At 41.7% G+C, this 21,743-nt stretch overlaps 2 protein-coding genes across 2 annotated transcripts in view; both read left to right on the top strand.

The window, feature by feature from the left end:
* b4galnt4a (beta-1,4-N-acetyl-galactosaminyl transferase 4a) overlaps positions 1–3,581 on the top strand; it is a 142,372-nt gene extending 138,791 nt beyond the window's left edge. The window contains exons 18-20 of the mRNA XM_005737693.1: positions 562–715; positions 928–1,054; positions 1,706–3,581. Coding sequence (XP_005737750.1) covers positions 562–715; positions 928–1,054; positions 1,706–1,820 — 396 coding nt within the window. The 3' untranslated portion in view covers positions 1,821–3,581. The remainder of the gene's footprint in view (positions 1–561; positions 716–927; positions 1,055–1,705) is intronic.
* Positions 3,582–5,472: 1,891 nt separating this feature from the next.
* abtb2b (ankyrin repeat and BTB (POZ) domain containing 2b) overlaps positions 5,473–21,743 on the top strand; it is a 38,542-nt gene continuing 22,271 nt past the window's right edge. The window contains exon 1 of the mRNA XM_005737687.1: positions 5,473–7,006. Within this exon, the coding sequence (XP_005737744.1) occupies positions 6,115–7,006 (892 nt within the window). The 5' untranslated portion in view covers positions 5,473–6,114. The remainder of the gene's footprint in view (positions 7,007–21,743) is intronic.

The raw sequence follows: 21,743 nt of genomic DNA, 5'->3' as shown, positions 1-21,743 counted from the left end.
CCTTATCTCCAAGCCTCCTACTGCCTTCCTTGGCTCTCTCGCACAGAGTCCAGCTGTGGCTGACAGGGAATTCCTTAGACAGATAGCCGCATATCCTCTGTCATATGTATGCCATAGCTGTCACATCCACTCCCTCTCACAGGTTATTTGTGTGCATGTGCCCTTACACCATTCTGTGGCTGTCTCTGTCTCGCACACATGCATACCCACCCATGGGAGAATGGAGCAGCTGGAAGTCTGGACAGACGTTGATCCGTCAGTTGACTGTCAGTGCTGTCATGGTGGGATGACAGGACTGTCACTCATATCTAAATGACCTATGGGCTGTTGACGTGACGACAACCCACTCATGCCGAGCACAGACCTAAAGAGAGCTTCTGCTCTCGTTAATCCTAAAAGCCCATGTAAAAAGCGGTAAAGCGCATGTGAACATCCGCTTGTCTTGCACCAGCTTACACACACAAAAATCAGACACTTCTTTTGCCCAGTTGAAGGAAGGATTTTGATATCATTTGGATGTAGCAAACATACTTGAGCATTTCTTTGCATTTTCTCCCACAGGACAGCCACAGCATCGTATTCCTGTGTGACCTGCACATCCATTTCCCTCTCAACATCTTGGAAAGCATCAGGAAGCACTGCGTGGAGGGACGCCTTGCTTTTGCTCCCATTGTCATGAGACTCAGCTGTGGTAGTTCACCACAGGAGCCTGATGGTAACACACAAAAAATACACGTGTTACATATTAACAAAGGCTTAGTTTGAAGGGGCACTGAAACTCATTCCCCAGTTACGGTGATATATGTGATTTTTATTTTATATGTGTAGTAAATACACTTTTTGAAGTACAATCATGTATAGGCATCAGATTTTCCTGTTGCTGCACCATCAAACTGTATGACTCAGTGCTTTTCTTTTGTCTCTAAGGTTACTGGGAGGTAAACGGCTTTGGTCTGTTTGGAATTTATAAATCAGATTTTGATAAAATTGGAGGGATGAACACAGAAGAGTTCAAAGACCGCTGGGGTGGAGAGGATTGGGAACTGTTGGACAGGTAGCTCTGCAACATAAACACTCTCAAAGCATGTATGACACAGAGTGAACAAACTAGTGGACATCTAATTTAACCTCAAAAGCTACGTAAAAGCAGTGCATGTTGTAAAAAATGTCCCTGTGTTTTGTAAAAGTTTATATTATTAGTGAAAGTGCAGCTCAGGAAGGGAGGATCACAAGAAGCTTTAAAAAGCTGAACATTTATGTTTATAGTGATCAGGAAATTATCTTTTAAATTGTAATTTTTCAATGTTAGTCCTTTAATCTGCGTTGTGGCAGAGGAAATTATAGCTGTAGCAATTTCAGAACTTGAGCTAAAGAAACCGAAGATTATTATGTATTCATGCGGTATCAGAATAACACAATTTTCTGACTTGGAAAAAAAAAAGACCTTACCTGACTTAAAAGAAGTAATTTAAAGCAAGGACACAGCTATCAACGTGTTGTTTAAACACTCAAGGTAATAAAATACAGCGTACCTTCATTCTAATGTTCATGTTGTTCATGTCCAAATTCTCATTTAGAAGTACACGAACACATGAAAATCAGGGTTATCAGCTTATATGCAGGGTTATCTTTTAGTGTAGAAGTGTATTTGCAATATGATCTGAGACAGAAAAAGAAACTTCTCTCTGTCTCTCTCGTTCGTTAGGGTCCTGCAGAACGGTTTGGAAGTAGAAAGACTACGCTTGAGGAACTTCTTTCACTACTACCACTCCAAGAGAGGCATGTGGAATGCCCAAAACAAAAAAACTCCCAAGGGATAGCGCAGCCTGTTGGTCAGAGGATCCTAAACCTACCTGCAGACCCACTGTGTGTGTGAGAGAGAGACCTGTCGGAGCTCGCTCACTGCCTGAATTCTGCCTTTTCGAAACAGGCTCCTTTCAGGGACTCCTCGGACCCTGTTGTGTATTTGTCTGTACGAGGAAACTGATTCCAAATTTGAAATTTGGAGGCGTGCTTTTTACGCAGACGGACCTGAGTCATCACTTTGCCTCACTGACTGAACTACTGTACAGAGAGAAGAGTTATTTTTATTCTCCTTTTCTCTGTCCTTTTTGGTGCAATGTTTTCAGACAGACTGGAAAGCAGAGAGCGTGTGTGTTTGTATGTGTGGGTATGTATATATAGGTGTGTGGGTGTGTTGCCATGACGGAAAGCACCCTTTTTTTTTCTAACACGGAGATGTGGAGACAACCTAAGATCTTTTTGCTAACATGCTCTCACGCGGGAGCCTAATAGAATGTGTGTCAACGTGTTCATCAGGCGATTCAGACGCAGGGTTGTAGCTCAAGTAGAGGAACACTTTGTTTGATAAAGCAGTACATCAACTTCTACCTGTTAAATATCATTGACTAGAATGACTGAGGTGCTGAACTCCTCTTTGTATCTGATATTATAAACCACAGAAAGTTTTCCGTTCAGAAAAAGCCCTTTCTCAAACAGATACATCCCTTTCTGCCCCTCTTTCTCCTTCTGTATCACCTTTATTTTATTCCTTTCTTTATCCTTTTTCTTGTCATGCTAACTTGTGTGTTTGTATCTGTTTGTAATATTATTTTATAATGTCAATTTTAAAATAGAGCATTTATAATAATGCAAGCTATTGGTTATGACTTGATTTGTTTTAATGAGGGGGTTTTTCTTATTTTTTTTAACAAGGGACTTTTATTTATCTGGACTAAGCATGTGCTTACATTTGGCATGCTATTCCTGTTCAATAACACTGAATTTGTGAGCATTTCAGATCTACTGACAGATTTTTTTGTTTGCAAACTTCATTTCTCGTATTAAAATCCCACAGAGACGGGGAATGCTTGGCTGTCGGAAATACAGATACTCTTCTGTTTGAGCTTGTTTTAAGCGCTAACAGAAGGGAGACCAGTTCATGTGTGGGACACGGTGGTGCAAGGCATGGCTGTTTCACAAATGTGTGCCTTTATCAGGGTTTGGCTGCAGGCAGTTTTTAAGCTACTTTAATGACTGACGAGGGCCGGGACAAGCAGAAATACAACGGTATTTATCAGCAGGCTGTAAAGTCAGTGTAAATTCAGATATACTGTAAAAAGAGGAAAATAATATTCTCTTTAAAGGATCATAGAAGTGTCACTGTTTATTGTATTATCTCAAAAGAAAGGACAGGTTTGATTGAGGTTTTAGTGATACGAAGTGTTCACTGGTGAGATAGAAGGAGAATCGTTAAGAATGACTACTGAGTGGGAACAGAGGGTGTGATAAAGAGTCACTGGCAGCTGCAGTCCAGTAGGACCCCACCTGCTCCCATTATTTTGGCTGGAGGCCGGGCTCCTAATGCCTTCTGTTTATGCAACATGGCACTTATATTGAGGAAGAGTGGCTGGAGGGCTCTTGGCTGGACATGTATATGGATGAACACTAACGATCTGTTATTGACTATATGATTGTCAAAATGCCCTCTAGACCTTTTTTGCCTCTACAGAAAAAAAGGTCTACACTGTACATCATTTTGCATTCACATGGGACTATTTAAAATAAAGGAAACACATTAATATAAGAATATATATATATAGATATATATATATATATATATATATATGAAACATTTACAAAATGAAAAATAAGTATACATTCCGAGGTAATTTCTGTGAAATTGTTTTGTAGAGAAAAGGTTTTAAGAATGTATTGTACTTTTATTTTCATTTGTTGTTTGTTTGTTTGTTTTTTGTTTTTGCAAATAAACTTTTATCCTTACATCTGGATAATATTTTAGTTTTTTTGTTGTGCGTTTATTTATGTTTTTGGAACCCTGGTCTCAATACAGAAAAAGTGACACAAAAGTAAAATAAAAATGTTATTTGTTTTTCTGACCACACGGTGGTGCTCGTCCCACACGGGCCGTGAAGTGGTAAAATGGAGACATGGAAATAACATTGCTCAACATATTTTGAGCAGAGGTAGGTTGATTCATTGCCAGAGAAATAAAGCTTACTACAGCTGACTTTTCCAGTTTTCAATTATTTCACGATTTATTTTTTTTAATGAACATCTATTTGTCAATATAAAGGATAAATAACATTTTCCCATTGCTATATTTTCTGTAAACTATAGTGTTCGAAGGATTTGCAAATTATATCTTTTTGTTATTATTTATATGCTACACATTTGTTTTTTGGGAAATCTACATGAACAAAACAGCCAGAGTATTACACATGAATTTGTCTGGGAAACGCTACTTTCAATACGCTACGATGACGTCAGTCAGGTGATGAAGCTTCCTCCGAAAAATGGTTTCTAATACGTCCAGAGAACTCATTGTGCATTGATCACATATCACACTGTGATCACATATGAGTGATATGTGAGAAGTGAAACATCATGACGCTAACATTAAAAAACTTCCCAGCAGAACTGACATTTAATCATTGACACGGTTGTGGCTTTCCTCTCTAGACCATGAGGTAAGCGCTGTCCACACCACAGCTAAACAAGGTCTGGATGAGGCAAGCGCTGACCCCTTGTGATCTCCTCTCCCGTGTCCCGTGTGTCTTCTGCTCTGACTAACAGCAAGAAATTGGGGAGTTTACATGTACTTTACTTTTTTCAGTTTCTATGACTGACTAATACAGACAGCATGATAATACGAGTGCATGTACATATCAGGACTGGGTTTTTCCACTTCAAGCACACAGACGATATGTCATGTAACATGTGGGTCTGTATATACAAGATAACATTTATTGCAGCCACTGTTGCGGTCCAGCAGGTACGTAGAGTGAGTCTTGTGCTTTAAACCCCTTATGTGTAATCGAGACACACCCTGCCTATGTGAGCGCAGACTAATGAGAAGCAGGTAGTAACAGGCCTATTTTTTATTAGTTCTGCTGAACTGGTGCTGAATGAGCAGAATGTACAGTGCACTACTAGTTAACCACTACAAAATCTCTCATTATTCGAGCTGTTGCAGTATTTCTGCCTTCCTTCCTGTTCTAAATAAGCTTAAAATGCAGTTTTCGGTGAAAACCCTAAACCTTGTACAGTCAAAAGTAAACTTTACTCCACCTCATATGGTATAAGTCTTACACCATTACTAGGCGCTCAGAGTATCTGTTACACTTACAGTGCAGTTGACTAATACGCAGTGAACAAGCCATGTACTTCTGAGTGAACGAGAGGAACTAACTAGGGACTGGATGATGTGCCATGTATCTGTTACAATAAATAGTATTTAATAATTTAATCATATTTAATAGTATTTTTGAGCTCTCGATTTGACAAAATAATATATTTATAAAATAATGTTCTCACAAAATATCTGAAACATTGTGTGATACTTGGATAATGGGCAAATGCAGTAGTAGGTCATACACGTCAGTGTTACGGTATCCCTCTTTCAGGGGAAATTAAGTTTACTTTTGTTTTCCAACTTAGGAGAGCTTTTAAGTGTGCTCTGATTGGCTGACGTGAGAGTCGGGCGTCTTCTGATTGGTGTTTGAGCTGCTTCCGCGTTGTCATTCAGCAGCAGTCCCTCCTCACGCACATCTGCAGCCGAGTCTCTCCGGTACACTGTACGTGACGACGAGCTGTGAGAGGAGAGCAGAGATATATATTCGAACTTTTCCACAATTATCTGCGCAAAAAACAAAGACTTTCTGTCTGTTGAGCGGCTACATGGAGCTATTTTATAAGTAAACTCGACTCTGGCTGTATTGAAATCGCGGAAGGACTGTTTTCATCTCTTAAAAGACAGGTTACCGGAGGAAAGTTTAAATCCCGGTGAGATCAGGGGGAAGGTGAGCCGGGTGCGACTTGAATCATCCTGGCTGTCCTTTTTGTAAATGAAATAGAGAGAGTTTTGATTCAGTCTGCTCTTTCTAACAACCAGGACTTTGTCTGCTGAAGGAGTTGTAGTATTTCGCCGTCCCACGCTGAACTCCACAGCATGTCTGACAAGTGTTGCGCTGTGTAACCAGTTCGTCCAGCTCGCCGAGGAGTTTCGTCAGCTGCTTCTCTGACTTTGCAGGTAAGCCGCTGAGGAGGTTCGCCTCTCTTCCAGAAGGTCTCTGTGAAGGCCGTTGGACGACAATGGCTGGCTTGAGCAATGCCCACATGAAAACCCTGGAGGACCTAACTCTGGACTCGGGCTACGGGGCGGGGGACTCTTGCAAATCCCTCAGCCTGTCCTCCTCAAAGTCAAACTCCCAGGCATTCATGACGGCCCCTCACCGGGGGAACTGGTGGTACTACTCCGGCTCCATGAATAGCAGGAACAACAGCTGGGACACTGTCAACACTGTCCTTCCAGAAGACCCAGAGGACATCTTCTCCAAGTGTCCACGCTTACCTGAACTGGAAGAGTTTCCATGGACTGAGGAGGAGGTGGCCAAAATACTGCGTAAAGTGGCCGAGAGTGGGAGCATGAAATGGGGGACTACACCTGTGTTCTCACCGGAGGCTGTGAGGCGGCTGTCCACCCTTCTCCGCAGGGCTCTGATCCGCATTTCCAGAGAGGCTCAGCGTCTCAGCGTCATGCACTGCCGCTGCACACGCTTCGAAGTGCAGAGTGCCATGAAGTTGGTGCTCAGCTGGGCCCTCGCCGACTACTGCGTCTCTGCTACAGTTAAGGCCATCTCCTTGTACAGCATGAGTGCCGGTGAACTATTGAGGAACGGCAAGTCCGCTCGCTGCGGCCTCTCCTTCTCTGTGGGACGCTTCTTCCGCTGGATGGTGGACACCCGCATCTCCGTGCGCATCCACGAGTATGCGGCCATATGCCTAACTGCATGCATGGAAGCTTTGGTGGAGGAGATAGGTGCCCGGGTGCTGATGGCCGAGAGGGGTCATTCAGGGCCTGATTTGGGGTCAGGGTGCACCACGGTGAGTGCAGAGGCCATGGAGGGGGTGGTCAACAATGACGCGGAGCTGTGGGGAGTCCTGCAACACTATGAGCACCTCATCTGCGGGAAGAACGCTAATGGTAAATATAAATGATGTATATAAAAGTGCATTTAAGTTAACAGTGCATAGCATAGAGTAAGGACCTTCAGTGAATGTTTTGTTGCATACTATTTTTTGTATCACATATTGGTCTTCCTGAGTGTTGATCACAACTTTCCACTCCCTCTGAGTCCTGGTGCTGGTGCTGATTACAACAGCAGCTTTTAGTGTGTGAGAATTTGATGTATTTGTTGCCAATTTGACTTGTCAGAGTAAGAAAATTGCCTCTAATGTGGGCAAAGAAGGCATTTTCTGTTCAACCAAAGTCACAAAACAACAAATTGCTGAGAAAAAAGACTCAACCAGCCAGATTGAGTCCTCACATGTCACTCTGGTGTTCTACTGTTGTGGTTTGGAGTGCAGAGAGCCTTCAGAGTCTAGGCAGGAGGCTTGTCTGTTGACATAGCTCTCTGTATGCGCTGACTTCACCTCTCAGCCTCTCGCTGTGTTGGCCACACTCCTTTAAAATCCTCCCTTTCTTCCATTTCCTCATCCTGTACTCCTGGTAGACAGATCTCTTTCACCCACCACCATCCCTGCATACTGTTTCTTACATCTCTCCCTCCTCTCTCCTCCAGCTACAGCTGTGCATCCTGCTCCCTGCCTATTTGTTTCCTCCACCCTCACATCCCTTCTGAATCAAGTCTCTTTCTCCGCCTTCTCTGTTGATCCCTAGTACACTCACAGTGCTCTTTCCATGACTGTTTTGGCAGCCCAGCGTTGAGTTGATGCATGAGCTTGTGTTGGGACAGTGTAACCAGCCTTTGTTTGTGGCCCACTACCAGCTCCCTGGAGCAGAGCTATTTTACTGCAGCACAATGGCCTTTTGTTGTGTGATCGTGCAGCTTAGTCAAACACAGAGGGAGTCAAAGCAAATGCTGAGGATGCATACACGCACCAAGGAACAATATACACAACTCAGAGAGAGAGAGAAAGAAAAAATAACTATAGATAGTCAATATTAAATACAATTATGAAGCACACTTGCACAATTATGTGCAAGTGTGCCGTGCATGTGGAGAAGACGCTAATGTAACACGGCCAACTTTTGAACTGAGATCAATGTGCTCGTAATAGATAGTACTTTCCCACATGCATGCACTCACATATTAACTGCTACCTTCCATTTCAAAGTCTGTACAGCTTCCAGTGGCTTCATCATTATATCTGCTCCATTTAAGCCTGCAAGTGCTATAAGCAGAACGTTGCTGTACATTAGACAGGCCTGTTGTTTGGTTTTACGTTTGAATTGTGGTGCTATTTCATAAAAAAGTTAAAAAGCAGCTTTTGTCACATTACTTCACCAGATGTCTTTAGCTTAGGTTTGGCCTATTTTGGTGAGTTTAGTCACTGGTCTTGAGAAAGACCATCGTGTGATGTGTGTGTGTGCATATAATAACAACAGACTATTATTCTGACCACCATAGCTTTTTATAGGGCTAAATCTGGGATATGGAAGCCACATACCCCTCTACCATCTTTCCACCTGACACCCTACACCCTAAACGGCAACCTCCTACTGCTGAGCAACATCCCCTCTTTTGCCTACCACCCAAACAAAGAACAAATATCCATTTCCTTCTTACAAACCAGTATGGGAGGGTAGATTATTGATCATATAGAATGCATGGCACATTCTATTAAAACTCCTCCCTCTCACTTGATCTCACTTCATCTTTCTGCCTCTTTCTCAGAGGCTGACCCACATCTGGAACTCTTTAAGTTAGAAATGACTTGTACGGCTCCAATAACAAAACTGAAAACTCCCTCCCTCCCTCCTTTCCTCTTGCCCTCTCATGCTTAGTCTAACTTTTGGCTCTCTCTCTCCGTCTTTCTCCCTTTTTTTTGCCATTGCGTTCACATCCACATCCACTTCATCTTTATCTGTTTATTTCTTCTGGTCTACAGGGAGTGCATTAGAGAAACCCAGTTGTGATGTGCCAGGATCTTATTCATTACACTTGCAGACTCACCCGAGCACATTGACATGCACACAGACCCTGAAACCAATTTAGTCTTCTTTGCTTGCATATAAATGGATCTACAGCACTGGTTGAACGCTATACACAATGTGACTATACAGAAGAATCCATTTGTCATTTATTTCTCCTCACAAGGAAATGGCGTGAGCGAGCACTTCCTGGTATAATTTGTATTGACAGTACAGTGGAGCATGTTAAAGTGCAGAGTAGTAGCTTTACTAATGGACAGTAGAAGTGGCTATGAAATCATTGATCGTTATGTCTAGCACACAGATGTGTGTTAAGCTTTGGTCTGGCTAATAGGACAATTTCCAAGTGAGCACCATTCAAGTGTTTGGAGGACTTTTTTCCCGCTTTTCTTGGACTTTATAGTTGTTTTCTCAAGGGGCTTGTAACAGCAGTCCAGTAGTTAGATTTGCAAACAGTTGACTAGAGGGTCATTTATTTTGGGACATGACTTTAAATTCAATCACCAGCCCCATTCACACTTTGCACTGGGCAGTAGTTTGATATTTGGGTTGCTGTTCTAAAACTTGAATGTGAATACTTGTATAGTCTGAAGCAGGGGCTCAGTGAAAGAGAGCGTTCATGCTCAAAATATTATACATGGATAGATAAACTTAGTCCAGTACTAACAACATTTTTTTCTTCTCTCTTCTTTCTTTAAATCTATGAAGATAGTAAAAAGACTGCTAGTATTGGGTTTGGGGTGTACTGTCAGAGCATATGATTTGCTACTCAGTGTTTCCCTAAATATGTATTTAGCCCATAAAGAGGCGTGGGAACAGTGGGCAGAGAGATGCAGGGAGAGGAGCCCAGTGCTGTGGTCACACAGATGGAGAAACCAGCACTCTGAAAATACATTCCCCTGTTGCACAAATCTGGTGAGGATCAAACTGAGTTTTGGGAGAAAAAAACCTAAAAATGTTAATAATATTAAGGGCTCGCAAGAGTGTTGAGTATGTTGGAGACGAGCATTAACAACAAACCCGTTTTCCTAAATATCCACACGGATTAATTTAGGTGACCCGTTTGAAAACTGCCGGCAGACATTTGTTTGAAGGGCCAACAAAACTAAGTGTTAAAGCTTTAGTAGATGGGGTTAATGCTTCACTAAACTCTCGTGCTTTTGTGTTAAAGCTTTATTTGTGACTGCATGTACCAGGCTGCATTCACACTAATGGTCAATGTCACTGATTGCAGTGGTTGCTTGTGTTGTCCCAGCTGTAAAAACAGTAACCCTTTAGAGTGCTGTGTTTCACTGTACTTAAATGTGGTTTCTTATACTTGGCTTTGCGGATACTGACCCTTGTTGGCAAACCATGAGTGATGCTTTCACAGATATGACGGCACGAATGGTTTGTCTGACTAGTAAAAAGCCAATAGCACCGAACCAGGAAACTATCCCTGACTTCCTATCCTCTCATGCAGGTGATTGTGTCTGTTAAATTAATGAAAATAAAGTCAAACAATAATCTTGGAGTTCATATTGTGAACCACCTCAGGTATAACTCCTGTCTCTTTTAATAAAACTGTATTAACATTATTTTGCCTTCTGGCAATGTACCTCCTATCATATTACAGCAGCATGAGTCACGTTTTTTCTTAACACTGTTTACAGTAAATCACTGAAGGGAGTGGAACCAAAGAGATGGGCATGGCAGATATTCATGGGAAAGAGGTCAAGTGACATACAAATAGTGATTGCAAAGTTGAAAGCAGTTGTTCCTTTGTGTCTAGATTCAGAGTTCTAATCTCAATATTGGAAATCGGTATTCTGTCAGCAAACTGGGGAAGTTATATGTTTATAAAACTTCTTTGACCTGTTTACACTGAAAAATGTGCAATGGGAGAGTCACATTCCTCTGTCCATAGGGCTGGGATTACAGCTCGGGAAGCTAATGAGGGAAGCAGGATGACAGGCTGGCAAATGGTTGCAATCTTTAACCAGGCATCTTGGAGCATTGCCTGAATGTCAGCAATATCTAAGAGGAATAACAGTGCATTGCATCATCTCAGTGTAAGGGCTGACACGAGCTTTATTTATACTCCTGCCCGCGTCTCTGCAGTGTTTGCGTGAGACCATTTATACTTTGGTGTTTAAGTGTAAACGCTTCATCACTGAATGGTAAACAGTTAAAACAGTGTGACTCATTTGCCGAACCCGAGAGTGTGACACTGTAGGCAGAGCTCAGCTTAGAAATCATGTTCACATGGATGTTGCATTGACACAGAGCACCACCTGACTTGATATCTTTAGAGATCATTGACAACACAATGGTATTTCCTGACACTAGTGGTCTATTTCAGCAGAAGAATGCACTTTACCACTTTTTTGTTTGTTTGTTTTGTGTTCAGTGTAGATTTGCATGTCATCAGAAAGCCACTGTTGATGTACATCTATGATTGGATGTGAGCAAGAAGGTCACCAATTTCTGAAACCTTTAAGGAGGTTAAACTACAGTAGCCTTTCTGTGCTTATGTTTCTTTTGCTTTTTTTGTCAGATCTGCCCAATCAAATGGCTATAAAGGACCTAACCTAATAACACAACCAATTCATTCTAGCTGAAGTACAAGAGAAAAAATATCTCTATACACAGATGCACACAAACTCTTTATTCATATTTCATTCAATCCTTTATTTGGTTGTTTCTGGGCCAGTGCAGATCAGTTCCGCCTTGCCTTTAAACATTCATTCCATTCACAGATAGAGTAAACTCTGAATAACTCCCTAAGTCTGTGTCAAACCACAAACCCCTACTAAAATAATCAGCTTTCCTGCTTCTTACTCTGAAAAAATCAGTGCCAGGCATCATGGTTGTAATTGCTAATAGGCATTAGCTGGAATGCACCCTTTCGGCAGCTTGTATCCCCCAGCAAAACTAAAGCCAGTCATTGTAGTCAATATAGAACCATTTTGTGGGTGATTGGGTTGTAATGTTTTAATTACACACAAATAGATCAGATGGGAGGGCTGCATGGAGAAGGATCGGGAAGTGTGCAGTTTAAGAGGAAACACATTTTTGTGAGCAGGGATTGGATTTAATTACTCTGTGCCGCGTTCTCTGGTGAAATCTGTTGGAGTCGACTTGATATAGCCAGGTAGATTCAAGCCACATGTCTGAAGCTGAGGAAGAGTTAGAGTCTGTGTGGAGGATTGCTCCAGTGTGTACATGCAGCCTGGGAGCCAAAGTAAAGGCTGTGATCACTCCAGCCAGTGCTGAATGAGGGCACAGCTTCTTTTGGATGTTCTTCAGCCGAGCTTGGAAAGTATTTTTTTCTTCTTCTTTCCTTTAAAGTCTAAACTGTTGTTTTTGTAAACAAGCTGAAAGAGGGAGCTTTTTGTGACTCTGTCAGTGACCTCTTTGTCCACCAGAGTCAGAGAAGCAGTGTGTGGAGACTGCAGATCTCAGATATATTGCACTGGAAAAGCAAACACAGTCGCTGGTAGCCTCACCGTTGTGCACACAGATTTATCCCCTCGAGATAGTCACACTTGAGTTCATACTGATATTCATTTACATATGCACATATGATAGAGAGAATAGGATGGAAGCAATGGAAAATAAAAAGCAAGCACAATGCAAGAACAGCATTTATGACAAGCTTTTTGGTAAGTGTGTCAGGCTCAGTGAGCACAGTGCCCATTTTGACAGGTTAAAGGAGTTGTGTGCATACATGCCAGAAGTAGGTCATTGCAGCCTTTGAAATTTCTTGCGCTTGTCTCTGCTTTGATGTCGTGCACTCTCATCCATTTCTGCCTCTAGTCCGATTCTGATGGTATCTGTGCTTTTAAGAGGGACTGCAGTGTGCATACTGGGACTGTGTGCAGTCCTGAGTTAGCCTTATCTGTCAACATGGTTGATTAAGGGCTGACAGAGTGACAGCTAACAAAGGCATTAAAACACAGTGATGAGTGGAGACTGTCTACTTCTGTTTCACCGAATTCAAGAAGATGCAGTTATCTGAATGCCCAAAGAGGAGTTTTGCTTTTTAAAATTTTCTCAAAATGCCCGTGACCAGTGACAGAAATGGATGCAGAGTATGGCTGTTGGTTATCATTGCCATTGTAAGTAAGGGTACTACTTGTTTAGTCTTCCCTTCCCTGAACTGTCTAATCTTTCTTCACCAGACACTGGAATGTGTTTGTTTGCATGTCGAGCCTGCAGCTTCATCAACAACAACACGTATATAAACTCTGAGGCTCAGCAGATTTTGCCCACATCACAGGATATATCAACCCTTTCCCAAGTTGTGCTGATTTGCAGACTTCTTTGGCTTCATCTGAAATGTTTCACTTGGTATGGCCTATCAAATCTGGTTATTTATTTATTTATTTGACCTCTGTAACAGCATATCAGGTAGTCATATTCCAGTCTTTTCTGGCACATGTTATTTTTCTCTATCCAATCCTACTGCTGTATATCTTCTCTCTTTCTTTCTTTTTTTTTTGCATCTGAAACCTTCTAACCAGCAGTGCCATCTTCTAAAAACATCACCTGTTGGGGCATGGTCATCCACATGGATATGTGGTGATTAAAAGAGCCACCGCAGCACACAGCATATTTAGACCAAAAACCATGTACAGTTAGGTTTCCTGGAATTCCCTTGTGGTTAGTGCAGTGAAGGAGCCATATGGAGTACACATGTGGGCACAGGAAAGCAGACTCTGTCAAGACAGGACACCCTCTGCTCCAGACTTAAGCCTCTTTCTATCGATAAGATCTGTACAGCACATCCACCACATGTGTACTCCTTCCTGAAACTGAAATAAACAGATCAAATCTCATAGGTAACCAAAAGAGGATGTCTACTATTAGGAAAAGCCAACAATGAAATGCATTTGATGAAATAAAAGTATGACTTTAAGAATATCTGACATACACTTTGATTTAAGAGGTATGTTTTTGGACATGAAAGGTTAGATTAACGCTGAGGACAGAGTTTGTGGGGACATCATCAGATTATCCTGGTTCCCAAGTTCCAGACTTTAAAGACTCCTAGTTATACATAATCACCATGCATTTCCTTTGAAAATGTTAGCCATTATACATAGGTCATAGGTTTTGTTTCTGTTGTGTTTATAGGGCTTAAATGCTATTGCTGTTGCACTAAGAAAATTCTGACCTAACACTCTGTTTGTGTTACTATGTGTCTGCACTGGATTTGTCCCTTGGGCACGATCCCGCTTATTTGGGCTACATCTGTATTTAACTGTGTGCATATGTGGGCCCATGTCCATGGAAATGTGTGTTTGACTGGATGTGTTCTGCGAATTGATGGCCTCTGTGTTTTTAGCCACATCTGCTCTCTGTTTCTGTGTTGTGTTGGCCATCTGTGTGTCACTGCTGGGTCACAGACAGTGCTGGACACCAGCACTATTTCCTCTCCAGGACTGATATAATCTGAGCTGTGGAGGGGAAAGCGTGTTATGTGGTAGGAATTTTATACCAGTGAAAGGATGCTTTGTTGAACGTGTTCAGAGAAATGTAACCTTTAAAAAAAAATCTAATAGTTAAGGGCTTAAGAAAAAGGGTGGACAGTGATCCAGTTTTATTTATTTTTTTATTGGTTTTTTTTTTTCATTTGTTTATTGGCATTGATTAATTCTGCAGTCTAGCTTGCATTCTCTCTGAATGTGAATTGGTCTATTAGTATCTTCAGTGATTTAAAGTGAGTTTGTATTGCTTTTGTCTATGCATGGAGAGGCTGTAGAGGAAGTGAGTCAGACAGGAGTTAAACAGAGCACGAGTTAAACTAAAATACTCAATATTTTCCCCTCTTTTAGACTTCTAGGAGCAAATTACAGCCTCAGAAAACAGCCTCAATGCCAACACATTCATCAGCTCATCAAACCTAATTTGGTTTAACTCTCCATGAGCCCAATGGGATTTTTAAACGTGTTAGGATTAGACATTTCTTCCACCAGCGTGGCCTGTAAATACAAGTGTGACTAATTGTAGCCCATTCTTATTTCCACATGCTTTGCATTAGATATTAGACCACGCACCGCATATAGCCTTGTGGCGCTTCTGTTAATAAGTCTTATAAAGGAATTCTCAAAAGCTCATTCACAAATAAGTTAAAATCTAAAAGCTACCCAGTTAACAGAGGTGAAAAATAATGTTGTGGAGCTGGTCAACATGACTTTCCATTAGACAAATGCCCGAGCAATTACATACTTGTCTATAGCCTGGCAGGAAATGCCTCCACCACAGAAGGAGCCTTTCAGTACTCCAGTCAGGTGCTAAGAAAGGGTGTGTCTGTCTGCATGATGGAGATGCAGGGGGCATATGTGTTGCGAGTTTAAGGCTTGCAGTGGGGAGGGAGTCAGCCTGAGGGTTAGCAAGTCATAAATATTGCAACGCCAACACCCAGCCAGTTAGCCGAGCCCCAGCCAAAAAGAACAGCTTTTACTCTTTCAGGTGGTGCCATGCAAACATTTCAACATAACTGCCTTAATTTGTTTTGCTGAAAGGCTTTGTTTTGACATGAGGTCTGCAGGCAGGCTCCACAGTCCAGGCAGTCTGATGTCAGGGGAACGAGGGAGAATGTACATACGACAGCAGCCTGAGAGGAAAGCCCAAATGTGGAGACTGAGGAAGGAGAAGTCTTGGTGCTTCTCTGACTCTGATAACATTGTGGCTCTATCTTGCTGTCTGAATATACAAAGATAACTCAAACAGAACACGCTTGCACACTAAGACAAAAAAATCAAAAACACCAGAGATATAAGCACAGTCTGATAAGTAGCAAATGGGCAGACACAGATAGAAAGGAACCTACACTATCAGCATGGAGCGGGTTTATTTGTTTTCTGAATGGAGTTGTGATAGCAAGTACTTCTTAACCTCATTGGGATCTCTATGTGATATCTGTTGCTTTTCAGGAAAGGAAAGTGGAAAAGAAAACACACATTCTTTACATCCATCATATCTGAATGGATAGCTATAATCTCCAGCGCCACGCTGGGAAAGAGCAACTTGATTATAAGAATAAAGAGAGGGCTCTTTATTCTTATCAGTCACACTTGCTACTCTGCGTTACTGCGAGAGTCTTCATCATCTAATTACAAGGAAACCAGTGACATAGTGTTTTGTATGTGTGAGACAGTGATTGAATGATAGATTTGTATTGAGCTTTGATTTTGGTACAATTTGCCAGCAGACAGGAAGAGAGAAGGGTTATGAATGTGTGTTTTAAAATAATTTAACATGTCCATACTGAGGAATAAATTATGGACTTACTCAAAAGTAGTGAATTGCACAGTGAGAAAAGCAGGCCTGAGGGACAAGCACAGAGGGGAAAAAACACAGCTGAACCTGCCTAGTGGTTCTTGGCTCTTGTGGACTGCTGCTCTGTAGCCCATAATTACCCTCTGGCCAACTTGTGTTAGTAGCTACAGAGTAGTGAGGTCAGCAGTTAGCTGACAGGTCAAGTGCTATTCATGCCCTGGCTCATACACTGCATGCAACTTTCCATTTAACACTCTCTGGCTTTTTTTCTGTGGTTGTCTTTGTTATGTATGAGTTCATTTGCATTTCTGCAAGATGGTTTGTGTGTCACCACAGTGTAAAACCAAAATCAAGGAATCACTCCTCCTCGTCTTCTACCTTCCAAACCCTTTTCCTCCCTGTTTTGCCTTCTTTTTCTTTCTTTTCTCATCTCTAGTTCTGTCTTGCCAATTACCCCTGGCCAAAGGTCAGCCAGAGACTTCCCATGCAAATCTGTATCGCACACTCCTGCAGACTCCTGCTACCCAGAGAGGATGACTGGGGAAAGCATAATTATGTTCACATGAAAACGCACCCAAGCGGTCTTATTTTAAATATATTTAGCGATCTCTGGGTATCATATTGTATAATTCTTGACTGCTAGGTTAACCCTGGCTTTCAGCAGTGGACCAGAAAAATCTTTCTTTTTTTTATATATACAAATATATATCACTGTCTTTATGTAGAATTCCTTCTGTGCACTAGATCTCATCATTATTATCTTCAACCACTTATCAAGTGTTTGAAGGTAAAAATGTTTCTTGTTATCACTCTCCTGTTTCTGAACGCCCTTCTGAGATTGCATGGGGGCTGAAATTGGAGCCTGGGAATTGTTCAAGGGTAAGGAAACACTGTGTGTGTGTGTGTGTGTGTGTGTGTGTGTGTGTGTGTGTGTGTGTGTTAAACCTATGAGGTTAGGTATTCCAAGACCCAACTCTGAACACTTGGCAAGCAGTTGAATGAAATATCCCATGAACCTTTCCTTCTGTCTGTCTAGCCATATGTGGTTCTGGGGTTTCCCGTGTGGGCAAAGCAAGCATTATTGTTTGTCTTGGAATGGGACAGGAAGTGCAAGAACTAAAAGTTAGAGAGAGTTTTAAAAACTGTGGAATTATGGGGCAGAAAATAGAGATTTTGCCCAGTGAAAGCCTGTCAAGAAAGAATTGCAGGGGATGGTGAATAAGATGGCGAGACCCGTGCATATGCTCAGCTGTCATCATCACACACAGTCAGACTATAGCAGCATATAGAACAGGAGAATGAAAATAGGTTGTTCATTTGTATTGGATCTGTGTATGTGTGCACGCAATAACAGTCCTCTCCTCACATAAACATTCCTCTACAAGACTCACACACCCACGCACACCACCCTGTTTAAAGTGTCTCTGGCTGTTGGGCAGTTATTTTTCTTTGGGAAGGGTAGAGGGGTGTGTGTGTTTTATTGTGTGTGGTCAGGATGTGGCTAGCACCTCTCAATAGTCATGATTTACTAACAATACCCATGGTGGTTTGAGCCCAACACTCAGCACACATTACAGGTCTGAGTGGGTTTACTGTACAGCAATTTGGAAACTTTTCTCTACTCGCTATACCCTCTTATTTTGTTAAGATTGCGAATATGTTTCAAGCAGTGTCAGTCACAATGATTTATCATTTGTTTCCTGCCAGGTTATATTAATTTCTGTAAAGGATACAGTTGGTAATATAAAATTCACATGTGTGCCAGGGTGTGAGTTTTTGCGTGTTTGTGTTAGGAAGGGCTAACAGACTGTCAGTTATTATTTAGCCATTGTGGCTTTGGGTAGCAGTGTGGGAAAGTCAGCTGAAGTAAAGTGACCAGTTCTTCTGCTATGCTCAGGAAGAAATGTGTGTACACACACACACACACACACACACACACACACACACACACACACACACACACACACACACACACACACTAGTTGCCAAAGCTATTAATCTCTTTAAAGGCAAATTGGCTTCATCCATTGCATGGTTTGTACTTCTTACAATCCTCTGTTTGTTAAAGTTTTCTGGTTTTGCAGTTGTAAGAAGCAGAGATTGAGAAAGGCAACAGTCTCTTGTGATATCTTGTCTGGGATGCTTGCCTTTTTCCCCCATCTGCTGCTTAGAGCATGGGGCTTCAGTGGGTGGTCCACAGAGACCCATGGAAGAGACTCATCTTGACCTACGTCTTGACTGCACACAGTCACACACACATTCATACTCACAGAGCTACAATAGCGGAAAGACCCAATAAAACGTACCTCAGGGGTAAATCTCACGTTAAGTTGCTAAAATGAACTCCTAGTAACATTTAAAGGAGACGTAATGAGCGAAGCTTGTCTATAGCACTTGCAGAAGCAACAGCTGGGAACGCAGTAACAAACATAACCCCTGTATACACACATGCTCACCTCCCACAACTTTATTTGTGTAGCTCCCATGATTGCTGCTGTGGAATGTGTGAGCAGGTGCCCCCTATAGAGAAGAAGCAACACAAACTCATCATAGACTTCTGAAATATTTGTGCTGGACACACATCACTGTTTGGTTACTCTGTGCTACAAAATAATGATGACTTAACATAATTGCTGCAGTATTTGTATTTCTTAGTGGAGTCATTTTTTTTATTTAACCAGAAATATTAACACTGACTGCTTTTTGTGATATTTGGCCGGCTTGCAGTTAGTCAGAAGTACAGAAATAAGAAATAAATGGGTACACCAGACAGAGATTTATGCTTTTTCATGTCTTGTTATATCTTGAGGTGCACAAAAATAAACTGAGTGGCCAAAACCAGATTCACACAGCCTGGTGCTTTAATTTTCTTTCTTTGTTCGTTATTTCTATTTCTTTCTATTCATTCTTTCTTTTTCTCACACTCATGACACAAAATGGGAACTCAAGTCCAGAAATGCAGAGAAGCACGGTCATCATTTCTACAGGAAGCGGAGAATCGCTGGAGTGAACACTGTATCTGTATTTTCAGTTTTAGTACAGAAGGGCATTGTGGTTTCACATATATGCAGATTACCACAAAGTTAGTAAGTTCTTTTCTCAGTTTCTCATTTTGAGCTTATTTAAGGAAAACAGAGTAGATAACACAGGAACTCCCAAACTCCGTGCCCACCACCACTATGCCATCGGCATGTTTGTAAGCAGAGTAAAGACACAGTGACGCTTTGTTTAGCTTTTACGTGTCTCCTGTATCGCTGGCCACCATGTGGACACTTGCTACCTCATGAACACAAAAGAGGGTGGATATGTGTCTTTGTGTGTCCAGTTGGGGCTTTATGTATGTGAAGAGTTTGGGGTCAAGAGATTACATAACTGAATACAGGAATGGTCTTTTAGTCGGCTTTGTTTGGAGGTGCGGACACTCCCTCTATGTTCCGTGTGTGTGAAGGGGCGTATAAGGGGTGTGCTGGGGTCATAGGTGAGCTGTAAACCTCAGTGGGTGTCAGATGGGTCATAGAGCATATTGAATAAAGTGACTGGTCCGGTTAAAGCTATTTTACTACGTCTTGCTAAAGAGGTCGACATCTTGACACACCCTGCCGGTCCCTAACGCACCCAGGTCGCACAGACGGAGGATATTTAGTGCTCTGATCCGCTTATTGCTGTCATCTGTGAGACTGACACATGACCCCATCATTTGTGCTCTTTATGACATGTCAGTGATTGGCGCATACAATTAGTTCGTTCTGTTTTTATATGTGTGTGGCCAGACTGGAGCAAGCACATTTGTCACAATGTCATCATTTGTGCCTGAGGTTAGGGTGGCCCATTGATTTATTTGCAATATTGCAGATGTTCCATCACTGACATTGATTTCCTGACTAATTGCATGAGGTGCTCTGTCCGCTTTCAAAGTACAACGTTACAATTGTGCATCCCCTCCCAGTATCGAACTATCTCCTGTCTTTTTGTACTGAGGACAGTTGTTGTTGTCATCAGTGGCCTGTAAAGGCAGACAGATGTAAATGGACCCAGCCCTGCTAATTACGCCACACAAAGAACCGCTGGCCTTTTGAGCAAAGCTCAGCTTTGTTCACTCACTGCTGCTGAGAAATGCTGATGAGTTGTAATGTCCATGAAATGATGCACATTCATCCTCTGTATTTATCTCACCAATGGCAGGCTATAATGGGATGTCTGTGGGTTGTCCTTTCTTAATGCAGGTTTAATTGGAATGTGTAGTAGTAAGAGGGTTAATGCAGCACTACTCTACAAATCCTTTATTGTCTTCAAGAGACATCATAGCCTTCCACATTCATTGCGCTGACTCTGGAGTTTTTAATCACTTAAACTGAAAGTGTCTTTGCTCGAGTTACTTTACTTTGTTTGGGTGCTACACATTACACAGACTATGTTGTTGTAATCACAGAATATTTTATGATGCAGTTGTATACAACTAGAATATACGAGCAGTATGCAAAACGTGGAGCTTTTCTTGATAATGCTGAATGACAAAAGGTTTGTTTCTACTCTTTGTTCACTGTTTAATATTTTTGGATGTTGTGTTGCTTAAAACAGGATCTGATTGATTGCTGCCCTCTGTATCAGTTTGTTTCAGTGAGGGGGAAACAGATTTAGCTTAGAAGTGACAAAGATAAGGAAGCAAAGCAGTGATTGAAAGAGTGAGAGGACCTACAGTACTTATCGTAATCTACCCACCACCTCACCAGCCTTGTTTCCAGCCCCCAGTTTGACTCACTGCATCATGCTTTTGCTCTCTGCCTAGGCAAACCCGGAATGTTAATCAGCAGAAAACTGCTTTAGATTTACAAGGGGGAATTTGGATCCAATTCTTTGAAAACATCAGACTCCAAAGCCTAACTATCAAAACCACTACTTGGATTATGAGAACCATGCTGCAGTAGAAAAAAGTTTATATCTGAACACAGACATTCAGAGGGATACGGTGTGTGAATTTATCTCCTCAAGCTTTTGAAAGTGTGACTGTCTGTGGACGCCACTCTTGAAATTGTGTTAAATATTGCCCAGACTAATTTGTGAATGCTAAATTTAGTTTGTTTAAAGAAAAAATAAATTAGCGAGCTGAGAGAAATTAGAAGCTCAGTCTAATAAATGGTGAGTCACAAAATGTTTTTTAAAGGCGTTAGACATAGAGAGGGATTGAAGTGATAATTAAACAGTTCCATGTGCATTGAACTGCCTCGTGCTGCTGAGGGTTATTTCTGTCGTCATCTTCATGTTTATTTTGGGGGTAGTGTGATAATTTAATGGTGGCAGAAGTACTGCGTTTATGTGAATCAACTTCAAACTAAGGTAGTGGATTCATGCACGTCCCATGAATCACTGAAGCTGTGAATTGGTCCTGCCAGCTAAAAACCACGTTTAACCTTCAAAGTTCTGGCTTTAAGCATCCATCACACACACACACACACACACACACACACACACACACACACACACACACACACACACACACACA

The sequence above is a fragment of the Pundamilia nyererei genome, unplaced genomic scaffold, assembly GCF_000239375.1.
Source record: "Pundamilia nyererei isolate P.nyererei 1_Seehausen unplaced genomic scaffold, PunNye1.0 scaffold00078, whole genome shotgun sequence".
NCBI classification, from domain to species: domain Eukaryota; kingdom Metazoa; phylum Chordata; class Actinopteri; order Cichliformes; family Cichlidae; genus Pundamilia; species Pundamilia nyererei.
Note: the sequence above shows the minus strand (reverse complement) of the source record. Positions and strands in the feature narration are given on the sequence as shown.